Source organism: Phoenix dactylifera, chromosome 11 (assembly GCF_051530095.1).
Source record: "Phoenix dactylifera cultivar Ajwa chromosome 11, Ajwa_hap1_PhDact_Kaust_v1.1, whole genome shotgun sequence".
NCBI lineage: Eukaryota > Viridiplantae > Streptophyta > Magnoliopsida > Arecales > Arecaceae > Phoenix > Phoenix dactylifera.
The window spans coordinates 29125678-29141447 of record NC_143200.1 but is presented as its reverse complement, the minus strand read 5'-3'; the positions used below and the strand labels follow the sequence as shown (position 1 = coordinate 29141447).

The window sequence follows — 15770 nt, the reverse complement described above, 5'->3', positions numbered from 1 at the left end:
TGCATGGATGTGTTTGTTTTTTTTAATTTTATCTTTCTTCCCCACAGTGAACCTCCCTTTGTGGTTGCCATCCCTACGCAGATGAGACAAGGCTCGTTATTTATGTTTTTTGAGCTCTTGGTTGACCTGCTGTCCTTCTTATCTATAAAATTTTAGCATTTCTAGAGACTTGATTTTTTTTTTTTGTTTATATGGTCAGTGCAGTCATCAAGTTTTTGTTTGTTAGTGAACCGTCTCATCCGAGATATGAAAGTATACTTTATTAACAAGAAGCAGATGCATTTATCCATATACTTGTATCAGGTCTGTACACTTAAAAATTTAAGTCTATTTCTTGAACTCAGTTCAATTGTTAATGTTCGTCTTCCGCTTAGGTTATGGCCTTGTGGGGTTATCCTATCTGAGGGAAATTAATACACCTTTCCATCTTTTTCTTTTTTACTCTTCGTTATTTCCGTCTATTTATAACTTTTCTAGCCATCATGCGTGTATATCAGCAGAGAGCCATTTCAAAACCCATTCATTTTTTATGACAGTGTATAAATGCTTTTATATGCAAGCCTTTTGATGAGTGCCTGATTATGTCCAAATCCTAAATATTGTTCTGAGTGTTGTAGCTTGAATTATTTTTTGGAGTGGCATAACGAATTTGAAAACAAGAGGGGATTGGTTTCTCTCTAGTATCCGCTGGATGTCACCTGGTTTTGGTTCTTTGCATGCGCTTGCAAGTGCTTACCTCGGCAGCATTGCAAAATTATTCTTATTGGCTAATGTTTCAAGTCCGGCCTTTCTCGTATTCTTTTGGCAGCAAGGTCATGTTGAATTTTAGTTTTGTTTGGTGGCAGATGGTGGTGGTGGCTACAAATGATTTTAGTTTTTCAAAAAGCTTTAGAAACATGATATTTCAGCTTCCCAAATTTTTAGAAACTAAAAAAATTTCAGAAAACTAGAAACAAGATTGCGAATTGCATCGATTTTTTTGTTCTAAAAAATATTAAAAATTTAGAACCAGAAGTAATGTGAAACAGAGCCTAAATTTTTTGTTTGGAAAACAATCAAATCAAAATTACACTTCATTCTCCTTGCCATTATGCAAGGCTACGATTTTAAGCCATGAACAAACTTACTTGAAAGTATCTACATTTAACTTGACCCTAGCCAAAAAAAATATGTAATAAAAATATGTGTATTAATTCAATATCATCTCTAATAATAAATACAATTTATATTTAGTCCATTTTCTAACCTTCCTCTCGGGGTGAAGGTAATTACGTATGTCAACACGTTGGCCCACCTCGTTTAACCGGTTTTCATGTGCTCACACAGTGAGTATCACCTCCTAGGACTTTCCAGGGTCCAGCCAATCTGGGCTCAGACCAGGGTTCTCATCGTTGACGGTGAGTCAAAACTTGGGTAGCAAAATCTAGGCTTTCAGGCCTGGCCCAGCAGAATTTTGTGTCCTAGAAAAAATTTAAGGGCTGCAGTCCGACCCAAACCCGATCAAAGCGCTATACTTATAGTCCCATATCGACTGTTGGAAAAGATTTTATAAGTTAATCTATTAGATCTTAGGGCTTTCGGTCCCGACCTTACTTGAACAGGATCTGTTGTATAGGCTTGCACAACCGTATCCTTGATTGCAAACAGACGGGCAACTCAGTTTGGTGGATGATTCCAGAACTCATTGCTAGAGTGTGATTAACGGGGAGGATCCTTTGGAGTCCCTTCGATTGAGGATCATTCTCGGGTGATTTTGATCGCCTGGAATGACTTTGAGGTTGTTTGACGGACTCCCCTCCCTATTTTTTTTTTTTTTTTACGCTCTAGCCTTGAACAGGATCTATTCTATAGGCTCGTACAATCGTAAGCTTGCACAACCGTATCCTTGATTGCAAAGGAGACGGGCAACTCAGTTTGGTGGATGACTCTAGAACTCATGGCTAGAGCATGATTAACGGCGAAAAATCCTTTGGAGTCCTTTCTGTTGAGGATCATTCTCGGGTGATTTCGATCGCCTGGGATGACCTTGAGGTTGTCCGACAGACTCCCCTCTATGTTTTTTTTTACTCTTTGGTTTCCAGTACAAGTTGGTGTCCTAGAAACAATTTAAAGGCCGCAGCCCGACCCAAACCCGGTCGAAGCGCTAGATTTATAGTCCCATATCGGCTGCTGAAAAAGATTTTGTTAGTTAATCTATCAGAGCTCGGGGACTTCGGCCACGACCTTACTTGAGCGGGATCTGTTCTATAGGCTCGTACAACCGTATCCTTGATTGCAAAAGAGATGGGCAACTCAATCTGGTGGATGACTCCAGACCTCATGGCTAGAGCGTGATTAATAGTGAGGATCCTTCGGAGTCCTTGCTTTAGAGGATCGTTCTCAGGCGATATCGATCGCCTGGGATGGCCTTGAGGTTGTCTGACAGAGTCCCCTCTTTTTACCTTTTTGCCCGTCACAATTTTTGATCAATTCTTGTTCTCAGGTAAGCAATCAATAACTCTTATTTATGTAGTAGCATATGTGATGAAAGATTATATGGTCCAGGTACGTACTTGGGGATCTGAAACTATCACGGTGAATCAAGAAATCATTCACCTAACTTTGCCTTCTTAGAGTCCACCCTTTTCTTTGTTGCATAAGCATATCGCATAAATTTTATTTCAGTTGATTCATAGATCCATCCCTTGATTTGAGCTTTGTTTTGCTCGGATTCCATGAATAGTTGTTAATATGGATTGAAGTCGTTTAGTTGGCGAGGTGATGCGGGACTGATGATTTAGAGGAGAAATTAAGAAAGGGAAAGGAGGAGAGAGGAGTTCTGGAGTCCACTAGATGCCAAAGTAAAAGTCTTTTTTAATCCAAATATTTTGACCACAACAATAGACATGAGGGTTTCATATATAGCCCTCCTATGTAACTACCCATGATTCCCACAAATGACCATATAACTACCCATGATCCCCACAACATAGCTAAATACAGTCATAACAACTAACAAGGACGAAAATACAAAATAAATAAACGAAAATACACAAGGAAATAAAACTAGGGCGGCCAAAGTGCTATGCACGCCGGCGACGCCTATACACATGCTGGAAACGGTGGTCTGTGTCCCCACCAACTCCCCTCAGCTGAGAGGAGTTCGCCTCTGGCGAAACGGATGTCTGGTAATGCTCCAACAGGTCTGAAGCAAGTCGCTGAAGCTCATCTCTGCTAATCCAAGTATCATCTGACGGAGGTCGACCATGCCACCTGACCAGATATCGCTGATAACCACCGTTCTGTGTACTGACAATCTGATCGTCCAAAATCTGTTCCACTGTGTCTGTGATCTGCGGAGAAATAGGTACAGGAGGCAAGGTAGGAGCAGGAGATATGGTCTCAAAGTTGGATGTGAGGTCAGTGTCAGGCTCATTGAATGGGTCGGCAGGAATAGTTGTCGGACCTCGGTAGGCAACTAAGTCTTCTACATTAAAAACTGGATTAATCCCAAAATCACTTGGAATATCCACCACATATGCATTAGATCCAACCCGTTTCAGAATTTTGTATGGACCCATACTTCGGGCGTGCAATTTCCTAATGGTTCCTGGTGGAAACCGTTCAGGTCTGATTCTGATCATTACATCATCACCCACTCGAAATTCTTGATAACGTTGACGTAAGTCAACGGCCATTTTATATCTCGCATTATTGATTTCAATTTTCTTATTAATCTCTTTATGTAAATTTTGCATGTGTTGCGCAAAGGACTCAGCGGTCTCAGAGATTCTATTGTTAGGTGCTACGGGGATTAGATCAACAGGTTTTCGCGGAACATGGCCTAAGACAATTTCGAAAGGGCTCAAACCAGAGGTCCTGTTCACAGAGCTATTGTAGGCAAATTCAGCTGTGGATAGGAGAAGATCCCAATTACCTGGGTGGTCACCCACTAAACATCGTAGAAGGTTTCCTAGGCTGCGGTTGACCACCTCAGTTTGCCCATCTGTCTGAGGGTGATAGGCTGTGGAATATTTAAGCTTTGTACCCATGAAATTCCAGAGGGTCTTCCAAAAATAACTAACAAATTTGACATCTCTATCAGTCACTATCGATTTTGGAAGCCTGTGGAGTCTAACGACCTCATCAAAGATGATCCTCGCAACTTTGGAGGCGTCAGAAGTCTTGGAAGTGGGCAGAAAATGTGCCATTTTAGAGAACCGGTCCACTACCACGAGAATGGAATCATGCTTACTTCTAGTCTTTGGCAACCCTAGCACGAAATCCATACTAATATCCTGCCAAGGACGATCTGGGACAGGAAGGGGGGTATATAAGCCAGTATTTTGTTTGCGCTGTTTGGATAGATGACAAGTACGACACTGACTAACAATTTTTGCAACATCCCGTTTTAAACTAGGCCAATAAAATCTTTGTTCGACCATATCAATGGTCTTATTTCTACCAAAATGGCCAGCTATTCCTCCCGCATGGAGTTCCCAAATAAGAAAATCTCTAAGGGATGTTTGAGGGATACACAGCTTGTTTCCTCGGAACAGAAAAGCATCAACCACAAGGTAGTCACTATTGTCCCTGGTGTGACTTTCTAACACACTAGCATATATCTCAGCGAAGTCTGGACAAGTTGCATAATCGGCAATCATACGATCAAATCCAGTAACCTTTATGCTTACTGACAAAAGTAATGCGACACGTCGGCTTAGGGCATCAGCTGCCTTGTTGTCAATTCCTGCTTTATGACATAACACGAAGGTGTATTCTTGAAGAAATTCAGCCCACTTTCCGTGTCATGAACTCAATCGTTTCTGAGAATTCAAGTACCTCAAAGCTTCATGATCGGAATATAATACGAACTCTTGAGGTAACAAATAGTGACGCCAGTGACGCAGCGCTTGTACAACTGCATAAAATTCTTTGTCATAGGTGGAATATTTTCGTTTGGCATCATTCAGCTTCTCACTGAAGTATGCGATAGGATGTCTTTCTTGGCTTAAGACTCCACCTATACCTAGACCAGATGCGTCACAAGAGACTTCAAAAACTTTAGTAAAATCTGGAAGACGCATTACCGGAGCTTCAGTCATTCTAGTCTTGATCTCTTGGAATGCCCTTGAGGCCGCAACGGTCCAATGAAATTCACCTTTTCGGATACAATCCGTAATCGGTGCAGTGATCGTACTAAAATTCTTAATGAACCTCCTATAAAAGGTAGCTAGGCCGTGGAAGCTTCGCACCTCAAATAATGTAGTGGGTTCAGGCCATTCAAGAATAGCTTGGACCTTCTGTGGGTCTGCTGAAACACCCTCAGAAGACACAACAAATCCTAAGAAGATCACACGATCAGTCATAAATGAACACTTCTTAAGGTTTGCATATAGACTTTCTTTCCTTAGGGAATTGCAGACCAAACGTAGGTGCTCAATGTGTTGTTCCTTGTTTTTGCTATATATTAAGATATCATCAAAATAGACTACAAGGAATTTTCCCATGAAAGGTCTTAATACTTGGGTCATAATTCGCATAAATGTGCTAGGTGCATTTGTCAACCCAAAGGGCATGACTAGCCACTCATATAATCCATCCTTGGTCTTGAAAGCTGTTTTCCATTCATCACCAGGGCGGATACGGATTTGGTGGTAACCACTCTTAAGGTCAATTTTGGAGAAGATAGTGGCACCGGCCATCATGTCAAGCATGTCATCCAATCGTGGTATTGGAAATCGATATTTAACCGTTATCTTATTAATTGCCTTGCTATCCACACACATTCTCCAAGTGCCGTCTTTTTTGGGCGTTAGAAGCGCAGGCACTGCACACGGGCTAAGACTTTCTCGGATGAACCCTTTTTGGAATAATTCATCAACTTGCCGTTTCAATTCAGCATGTTCAATCGGATTGAGTCTATAATGAGGCAAGTTCGGGAGAGTCGCCCCTGGAACCAAGTCTATGGCGTGCTGAATGTCACGCATAGGAGGAAGCTCATCAGGAAGGTCCTCAGGAAAGAGATCCTTAAATTCTTCCAAAACTTGACGAACTTCCTTCGGAAAATCTACTTGAAAATCAGGAACAACTTCTTTGGACACTAACACAATGATTATGGATTCTTGGGCTGCTGCTTTCTCAAATTCCTTAGGACTAATGATGTGAAGGCGCTTTTCAACTTTCACATCCTTCTTTCCAGCAATAGAAGGTCTAGGAGGTAAAGGGTTTAGTCGAATTTTCTTTCCTTGGTGAACAAAAGAACAGGAATTGGATTTGCCATAAATAGTCACATCCAAATCATAAAGCCACGGTCTACCAAGGATGATGTGTCCAACGTCCATTGGAATAACATCACACCAGACCTTATCATTATATTCAGAAAAGTTGATTTGGACTAGACAACGCTCAGTGACTGGTATAGCAGTTTTATCCACCCAAGACACATTATAAGGGTTAGGATGGGGCACTGTCTTTAACTGTAGCTTCTTGACAGTTCTTGTGGATACAACATTGACACTACTCCCACTGTCGATGATAACCTTACAGCTATATTCGCCACATTTGATATAAGTGTGAAATATGGATCGACGTCTCCAGTCATCATCTTCTTGCTTAGGTTGTGTAAGGACACACCTAACTACGCCTAAAGGAGTGGAACCCTCAAGTGAGCCGGGTTCCTCACCTTCATCTGACTCTTCAGGGTCTACCTCTGGTTCATGGACCAACTCATTCTCTTCATCATTTTTATCTTCTTCGATGACCAGTGTTTTCTTAGTAGGACATTGACTAGCTCTATGCCCAAAACCAAAACATCTGTAACACTGATCTCGAGAAATTTTGGGTGGTTCACTTAAAATTCCCTTATTCTTTTGATCATTAATTTTTGGGGACTCGGTCGCTTGATTTCTAATATTAGGCTTACTCCAAGTATTAGTTTGATTACTGTGGGTGAACTTATAATTGGTCTCCTTAAGATCGAATCGCCTAAAGGTTGTCTTATTAGTATAACGCTCAATGTCTTGGACAAGTTGATAGGCATGTTATAATGAATTGACCTCGCGTAGAATAAGCTCTTTTTGTAGATCTTCTCGCAATCCGGACCTAAACCTAGAAAGGGTCAACTCCACACTCTCGCGTGCATCACATCGCATGAAGAACTCATCAAAATGAGCGATGTACTCAGACACAGGTTTGTTTCCTTGAATCAGTCGTTGCCACTGATCTAACAGACGACTCTTATAGGATGTTGGGAGATATTTTTCTTTTAACTTCTCCTTCATTTCATCCCAATGTACCACTGGGGGTTGTCTAGCTCTAGCAAGCATATTTTCTATTGTGTTCCAATGCAATTTTGCAGGACCAGTGAGCTTCATTTTTGCAAAACGAACTCTGCGATCTTCAGACAGGCTATACCATTCAAAGTAATGGTCCATATCAGCGAGCCAATCAATGAAGACTTTTGGGTCAAGACGACCATCATAACTTGGTGCATCGATCTTAATACTGCGCATTACATGCTCATCTGGTGTCTCACGTGCTCTTAAATAGTCCCTTTGGTGTTGTGGCCCAAGGCCTCTGGGGCGGGGGGGTTCAATCTCACCAAGTTCAGACTCTCCATCGTTGTGAGTAACTTGGAGGTTGGTGATTGAATTTTCAGCCATAGTCAAGCGGGCGTTTAGCCTAGTTTCAAGGTCAGTGATTCTTGCCCCTAATCTAGTTTCTAATGCTGCTATGGCATCTAACACCTGTTGGTTTGGGTTGGTCAACATCTCGTGTGAGTAAGATGTACCGCTGCGAGTTGTCATACTCTAAAATTCAAAATCCTAAATATATAATTAACATTCAGAATAAAATCAACAATCTTGAATAAAAGACGACTTTTGACATGGTCTCGGTTACCTTCGAATTAGCACAGGTGATAACAAAATATCAGAACCTTAGGTACTGCTCTCCTTGGTTTGGATCATGCAAAATCTTTGCAGGTTAATCTAATGAAAGTGGGGTCTTTCAAATTGATTTGGGTTTCACCAGATTCAAGTAAAATTTCCTAGCTGCCTTTCGAGGATTTGAAAATAATTTGTAAAGCTCAATGTGTGTTTCAAGGGGCATAGGCTTTTATGAAATTATGGTCCTATCTCAAACCGACAACATAAAGTGAAAACAATAATAATCTAAAGATAAACTGGTTTATAGGGAAAGGCTAAAAAAAAAAAAAATTATTTAAAGGAAAGGTACGATCTCTTCTTACAGATCTGAATCAGTGGATGAGTTTGGATGTCAGAGTGCAGAACCGGAGTCCGATGATTTGTAGAAGATGCTGCTGGAAGACGGCCAACTGCGGGTATCGTTGTGGAAGTCCAACACGTTGCAGGGTCTGAATCCAATTGTAGAAGCTGGAAAACCAGGCCCACGAGGTAACGGGCCAACAGAGCTCGCTTGATAATGGGCCGAAGGCTGGGGTCGGCCCGCTCGCCCGAAATCAAAAGCACACCGTGGATCCGAAGCTTCTGGATGGCTTCGGATCCCTCTGTTTTTTTTTTTTTTTGGGAGTAAACCTGAGGGAGACACCGTGGGGGAAAAGAGAGGGGCGATGTCGGAGGGTGGCGATCTTCGTTTTGGGGAGCGAAGGAAGCGGCGAGGGCGGAGGATGGAGTCGGCAATGGAAGTGGAGGTGGTGGCGCGGGGAAAGAGAGGCTTCGGTGAGATGGGAGGGAGAAGGGTTTTAGTGAGATGAGAGGGAGAAGAAAATGGGAAGAACTCAAGGGTTGGGGAAGGGTGGAGGCAACGGAGAAGATGGAGGGAGTGGCGGCGGCAGCGGATGAGGATGGTCCGATGGCAGCAAGAGAGCGGCGACAGTGGCGGTGGAGGCGTGGCAGCGAAGCGTCGACGGCGGCAGTGGTGGCGGAACCCTAGATCTAGGGTTCTTCTCCGTCGAACGACAGGTACGATCTTTCTTGCTTCTTTTTTTTTTTTTTTTGAACAGCACGTGCAAGTCACGTGCTGCGTCTGGGGTGGTCACGTGTGATAGTCTCGTGCGAGACTCACGTGAGGGTCATGTGACCTTTTTTTTTTTTGGAAACGGATCCGGGTTAATAAACTGGGTAACGGGTGAGAGACTTACCCGTTAATCAGTGCTCCTCCAACCTCCCGACGGTTTCGGGAGGTGGTTCCGGACTCTGTGGCTACTGCTGCAGAGCGGATACCGTCGCTTGCAGTGGTGGACGGCGGCACTTCGGTGGGTCCGAGGGACAGATCTGAAAGAAGGGCAGCGATGCTCCTCTTTTTTTTTGACAGAGGGAGTCACCCGTGGTCCGTCAGCTCGCTCCGGCGTCCGGGGTCGGGTTACCGCATAGATTTCGTGTGGCCACCGGAATCCTGGGATCCGGCGGTGCTCTGCCATACACTTGGTGGTGCTTCTGTGGAAGGAGAGCCGGCTGAGAATGGATGTGGAAGACCAACTACAAAGGTTTCTGTTCTTTTTTTTTTTTTTTTTTGCAGACTGTCCCACTGCAGCCCAGAAAATGGCAGTGAAAGAAAGGGAAGGGAAGTAGACTGACAGGATCGGGGCGTTGGCACAGAGGCAAAGCCCAACAGTGCTCTGATACCAAACTGGTGCGGGACTGATGATTTAGAGGAGAAATTAAGAAAGGGAAAGGAGGATAGAGGAGTTCTGGAGTCCACCAGATGCCAAAGTAAAAGTCTTTTTTAATCCAAATATTCAGACCACAACAATAGACATGAGGGTTTCATATATAGCCCCCCTATGTAACTACCCATGATTCCCACAAATGACCATATAACTACCCATGATCCCCACAACATAGCTAAATACAGTCATAACAACTAACAAGGACGAAAATACAAAATAAATAAACGAAAATACACAAGGAAATAAAACTAGGGCGGCCAAAGTGCTATGCACGCCGGCGACGCCTATACACATGCTGGAAACGGTGGTCTGTGTCCCCACCACGAGGTTTCCTCCGTTTCTTTTGACCAGCAACGGTTGCAACTCAAAATGGTAGATTGAAGAGGACATAAAAGCCAGTATGCTTTAGATACCTATGTAGGCGATATGAACTGGGTTTTGGTGAAATGACTAATAATCTCAAAGAAGAATCATGAGTGACTTGCAATTGCTTCCATTCTAAACCCAAACATATATCAAGTTTAGAGGGAAAAGAAAGGATGGACCATGGCCAGAGGCAACACTTAACGGCTCGGTCGGTGTCGCAGAAATCAAAGATGCTCGCTAAATCTTCAAGTGCCCAAGCTAGAAGCTAATGCTTTTAGATCAAAGACTATGATTCATGAAGGAAATATGAGATCATATAACTGCCTTTTCTCTCACCTAAAAACAAAAACTTGCGAAACACATCTACTTTTTTGTTTTCAAAAATATTTAAAATTTATAACCGGGAGTAATGCGAAACAGAGCCTAAACTTCTTGTTTGGAAAACAAATCAAATCATAGTTACACTTCATTCCCCTTACCATTATGCAAGACTGCAATTTTGATATTATTTTGCTTCATGCTGCAAGCCAAGAACAAGCTTACCTGAGAGTATCTACATTTAACTTGACCCTACCCCGATTAAATATGTAATAAAAATATTTATATTAATTCAATATTATCTCTAATAAATACAATTTATATTTAGTCCATTTTCCAACCTTTCTCTCGGGGTGAAGGTAATTACGTATGTCAACACATTGGCCCACCTCGTTTAGCCGGTTTATCAAGTTTGGGCTATTCAAAAATCTTCCATGTGCTCACCGAGAGAGGGAGGGAGGGAGAGATCGCCTCTTGGGACTTTCCTGGGTGTAGGCGATCTGGGCTTAGAGCAGGGTTCTCATAGTCGATGGTGCATGAGGCTTGAGGTGCAAAATCTAGGCTTTTAGGCCTGGCCCATTAGAAGTTGGTGTTCGGGATACAATAATTTTGGGGCTGCAGGCTGGCCCAATTTCAGTCGAAGCGCTAAATTTATAGTCCTATACCGGCTGCAAGAAAGTATTTTGTTAGCTAATATATTAGAGCTCGAGGTTTATGGCCACGATCTTACTTGAACATGATTTGTTCTATAGGCTCGTACAACCGTATCCTCGTTTGCAAAGGAGATTTCGATCGCCTGGGATGGCCATGAGGTTGTCTGACAGACTCCTTTTTTTTTTGGCTCATCACAGTTTTTGATCAATTATTCTTCCCAGGTAAGCAATCTATAACTCACAATATTTTTCTTACTCTTGTTTATTTGTATAATATTTTCTTGAAAGATTCTCGATAAGATCCCTTCGAAGAAGCGAGAGAGAGAGAGAGAGGGGGCGGCCATGCTTCATAGACAGTTCGATGGAGCTTCTTCCCTCTGAATCCCTGTTCTCGATCGAGCTCTCAATCTCAGATTCGCGGGGCTCAGGGCACCGTGCCGCTGACCGTGAAGCAGATCGCCGGAGCCTACTACGCCGGCGATGACAAGTCCATCCTTACCGTCAATGGCTCTGAAGTCACCAGCGTTAACAGTCCCTCCTCCTCCACCCTCCCCTCCCTTCTTCTTGGAAATCCCTGATCCCAATCCTAATTTCTTTTCTTGCTCTTGGTTTTGGTTGGGCGACTACTACAGGTCAGGCTATTGGGTCTGATCTTGAATAAGGCGGAGAGTGTCGCTGACATCTCCTTCACCCTTGATGACGGCACGGGCCGGATCGACATCAATAGATGGTGAGGAAATATTTTGTTTGCTAAATTATAGTCCCATATCGGCTGCAGCAAAGAATTTTGTTAGCTAATATATCAGAGCTCGGGGTTTGCGGTCACGACCTTACTTGAACAGGATCTGTTCTATAGGCTCGTACAACCGTGTCCTTGATTGCAAAGGAGACGAGCAACTCAGTCTGGAGGATGGCTCTTAACCTCAAGGCTAGAGCATGATTAATGGTAGGAGTCCTTCGGAGTTCTTGCTGTAGAGGATCGTTCTCGGACGATTTCGATCGCCTGGGATGGCCCCGAGGTTGTCTGACAAACTTCCCCTCTCTTTTTTTTTGCTCGTCACAATTTTTGATCAATTCTTCTTCCCAGGTAAGCAATCTATAACTCCAATATTTTTCTTACTCTTGTTTATTTGTATAATATTTTCCCGAAAGATTCACGATATATTGTATTTATGAAATCAGTTTTCTCCATGTATTCCAAATTCAGAAATCTATCGATTTAATTCGCTTATACAGAGCTAGTGTGAGGATTGATGTTCGTTGACTGACTTGCGGAAAATTCCTTTCTTTTCTTTCTTCTTTTTTCTTATTTTTGGGGACACCCGCACATTCTTTCATCGCCATGAGAAGTTTACCATAATACTTTGAATGAGGAAGATGGCGGCTGATTTATGGCCAAAGATATGTGCACACTATTCCCCCATGTTCTATCTTAATGAAAATGCTCGCTGATTCATAGTTCCAAAATTTCAGCCATTGTTTTCTGTGTTATATGATGCTTTCTATTGCCCATGTTATATGGGATGGTCATGCAAGAAGGAAATATGAAAATAGAGTTTATGGTAGGAAGGTGTTTGATATATGGTCTAGCAGAGTGACATAGCATGCAAATACTGGATGCGAACAAAGAACTTGTTTTTCACACACCAAAATACCTTCCACAGAGTTTGAAGACTTGCAATCTCATGTGACTCTCCCAGTTCAATGCTGTGGATCTGATCAAATAAGTGTTAGTTAAGTGATCCACTCTCCATGTACTCATAGTGCTTTCACCATTTTATTGAAGCAGAATCCAAGAGAGCCTGACCAAGTTCTTCAACTGTACCAACTTCTGCCATGACTTGCTCCTCAGCTCTTTGGAGGACCTTAACTGCTACCTTCGGATGTCCTCAACGGACTTCTCGATCGGTTCCATTTCAATTGTCGAGTCCTTGTGCATTGCAGATATCAGTTGTGTGGTTGTGATGGTGCTGCTGTCTATCTGCCTTGAAGCATTGATTGACTGCATTCTGATCTTATATATGGACACCCCTGACGGTCAGTATCGCCATCACAACTAGCCCGATGCCACCCACGGCTATCGTCGCTGTAAAAATTGACAAATTAGATCGTGAGAATTCAAAACATGGAAAAGGAGTTCTCATGGACTTCTTATTGAAATAGGGAGTTGGTTTGCTGATTGTGATAGCAGCCTTGCCAACAGTCAGGCCATCTGAACTTGATTAAGGGGGAGTGTTGCTTGGAGAACTTGTTTTGGCATATCTTTAGAAGTTGACAGAGTGGGTTTGGAGAGGCAACTTCTATCGGATCTGCTGTTGTGTTGCTAGAGATCCAACTGTTGAAGCTAAATTAAAATTCCATCTGGGCATTAGCCTATGATGATTAGAATATAATACATCTCTGAATCTTCATTTGTAATGATAACTTTGGAGAAAAATATGGATAGAAAAATTTGAAGTAATTTATTGAAGCAATAAATGGCATGAACATTAATTTAGATATAGTCCAGTTCGGAAGAACTAAGTTTTACTCCCACATAGAAGAGGTTTGCGGTTTCAGCATGGCAACCATGGATTTAAAACGATTGGCTATATTATAGTCAGCTAATCTTGTAAGTTTGGCTCATTTTTATGGGATATATCTTCTTTGTTTTCGCCCTTCCAATTGGTTTCCTTTTTTTTCCCCTTTTCCTCCCTTCTTCTTCCTCTTTCATTGTTGTCGCCTTCTTTGGGTCATTCTTTTTTACCAAGATTTCCAACTTCAGTCCACGAAATTTGCTTTAAGTCCTCTGTAATGACACCCATCATAGCTCCATTACTTTTGGTGTTCCCGTCCCTCAATGCTTCCGCACCTTTAATTATCAGAAGAAATTTGGGAACCTCATTATAATTGACCTTCTTTAATCCTCATGGTACATGATCTGTGCAGACTCAATTGTGATCATTATTTCTTTAATTCTACTATCCTGACCCCAAAAAATTCTGTAAGTATATATTTCTTGAACTGGATTGTTTTTAACATCCTTATCAATGGAGTTTTTATGTCGTGCATGAACCCTTTCTATTTCCCAATGTTGTCCTCCGTACAACATTGCGAACCTTTGCAATATCTGCCAACTCAAACGCCTTTGCCTCACAACATGAAGCAATTACTCAGTTATAACTTGACCATAGATCTCCATCCATATCTATATATTCTTGATGTTGGAATAAATGTGATGGACCTGAACCAAGTGAAAATTAGTGTGAAACCACAGCAAGGAAATGTATTCAACAATAACTAATAAATTGATTTGGCAGCCTGCCCTTCTGTATTTATTTGTTACCACAACCATATCATAATACTGCAATTTAGAAGAAGATATTTTAGTTTGATATGCCATTTGGAAGCCTCATTACTCAGCAATTAAGATTTCTCATGACAAGCACATTGCAGGAGCTAGCTAGGGTTTACTTGTTTGAACTTATATCACTAACAAAATTTATAACTATTCTAAGTAAATAAGGAATGTAGAGGGAACAAAACAGTTTCGGTAATTCAGTGCATGATAGTTGGTACCATAACACCAGAAGCAGGAAGGATGAAGTTCCTTTCCAATTCTTATTGAAGTTTGATTGCTTACCGGCATGGAAAACACCTAAATTTGGAGCAACTTTTTCCATACTTATAATATTTATATTCTCCAGATCCAGTATTAGTTTTTCATGTCCTTTATATCCATCAGGCGCTGATTGACTTCTCTTTACCATGATGATGTGCTCAACATAGCTGATGTTGATTAGTGGACCTGCGTATTATCCACCTTGCTATGGTAATCCTTGTACACAAAATCTTCTTCTATTAACGTAGTATTTATTGCTTTGATCTCAAAAAACTTGTTTTTCTTCAGAATAATCAGAGTATTCGAAAAAGACTTTTCCTTCAAAAGCTTCTGCTGATAATTGGAGGTAAACTGCAAAGTGTAATCAGTGTGCTGTAAGCAAAGGTCATCACATGTATTTCTGTTGAATCTAATATCTACTTGCTCCCCTCACTTCATGACCTATGCAGGCGGATTACTTTCTAAGACGAAAAAGTAGAAAAAGTAAAATGTCATGATTTCTGCATGCTTCATGCCAGTAACTCTTCTTCTTCATCGATTTAAGATTACGTAGTAAGTAATTCAGTGATTCTTTGCTTTTATGTGCATTACAGAATTTTGCGCAACTAGCCAACTATAGAACTTACTCTTGTGCCAATTTATGCAGTAGCATATGTGATGAAAGATTATATGGTCCAGGTATGTACTTGGGGATCTGAAACTATCACCGCGAATCAAGAAATCATTCACCTAACTTCGCCTTCTTAGAGTCCACCCTTATCTTTTTTTGATAAGCATATCACATAAATTTTATTTCAGTTGATTCATAGATCCATCCCTTGATTTGAGCATTGTTTTGCTTGGATTCCATGAATAGTCGTTAATATGGATTGAAGTCGTTTTGAGGTTTCCTCGGTTTCTTTTGACAAGCAATGGTTGCAACTCAGAATGCTAGAGTGACGAGGAGGTAAAAGCCGGTATGCTTGAGATACCTATGTAGGTGATATGAACTGGGTTTTGGTGAAATGACTATCAATCTCAAAGAAGAATCATGAATGACTTGAAATTGCTTCCATTCTAAACCCAAACATATATCAAGTTTAGAGGGAAAAGAAAGGATGAACCATGGCCAGAGGCAACTCTTAACGGCTCGATCGGTGTTGCAGAAATCAAAGATACTCTCTAGATCTTTAAGTGCCCAAGCTAGAAGGTAATGCTTTTA

General features: G+C 41.7%; 1 protein-coding gene, 1 long non-coding RNA gene, 3 other non-coding genes and 1 pseudogene across 36 annotated transcripts in view; all 6 read left to right on the top strand.

Moving 5' to 3' along the window:
* Window positions 1-15770, top strand: part of LOC103698986 (replication protein A 32 kDa subunit B-like) — a 32969-nt gene that overhangs the window by 14928 nt on the left and 2271 nt on the right. For 7 of the 32 annotated variants that reach the window (XR_016397867.1, XR_016397869.1, XR_016397865.1 and 4 more), the window contains 3 exons: window positions 14693-14779; window positions 14858-14915; window positions 15019-15758. Coding sequence is in view for 25 of the 32 variants with exons in the window: in XM_089926310.1 (XP_089782436.1) it covers window positions 14693-14699 (7 nt within the window). In the remaining 7 variants the exon portion in view is untranslated. Of the gene's footprint in view, window positions 1-2250; window positions 2428-2512; window positions 2545-11067; window positions 14780-14857; window positions 14916-15018; window positions 15759-15770 lie in introns of those variants that run through there. The other 25 variants (XM_089926307.1, XM_089926306.1, XM_089926292.1 and 22 more) reach the window with 22 other exon arrangements.
* Window positions 1584-1792, top strand: LOC148700763 (small nucleolar RNA U3). Its single transcript, XR_015971624.2, has one exon. It is a non-coding gene; the product is annotated as a small nucleolar RNA U3 (small nucleolar RNA).
* LOC148700762 (small nucleolar RNA U3) lies at window positions 1819-2046 on the top strand (annotated as a pseudogene).
* Window positions 2219-2428, top strand: LOC148700761 (small nucleolar RNA U3). The gene has a single exon (XR_015971619.2). It is a non-coding gene; the product is annotated as a small nucleolar RNA U3 (small nucleolar RNA).
* LOC149751672 (uncharacterized) lies at window positions 2551-11067 on the top strand. The gene is made up of 2 exons (XR_016397870.1): window positions 2551-2757; window positions 9959-11067. It is a non-coding gene; the product is annotated as an uncharacterized LOC149751672 (long non-coding RNA).
* LOC148700753 (small nucleolar RNA U3) lies at window positions 11793-12002 on the top strand. Its single transcript, XR_015971623.2, has one exon. It is a non-coding gene; the product is annotated as a small nucleolar RNA U3 (small nucleolar RNA).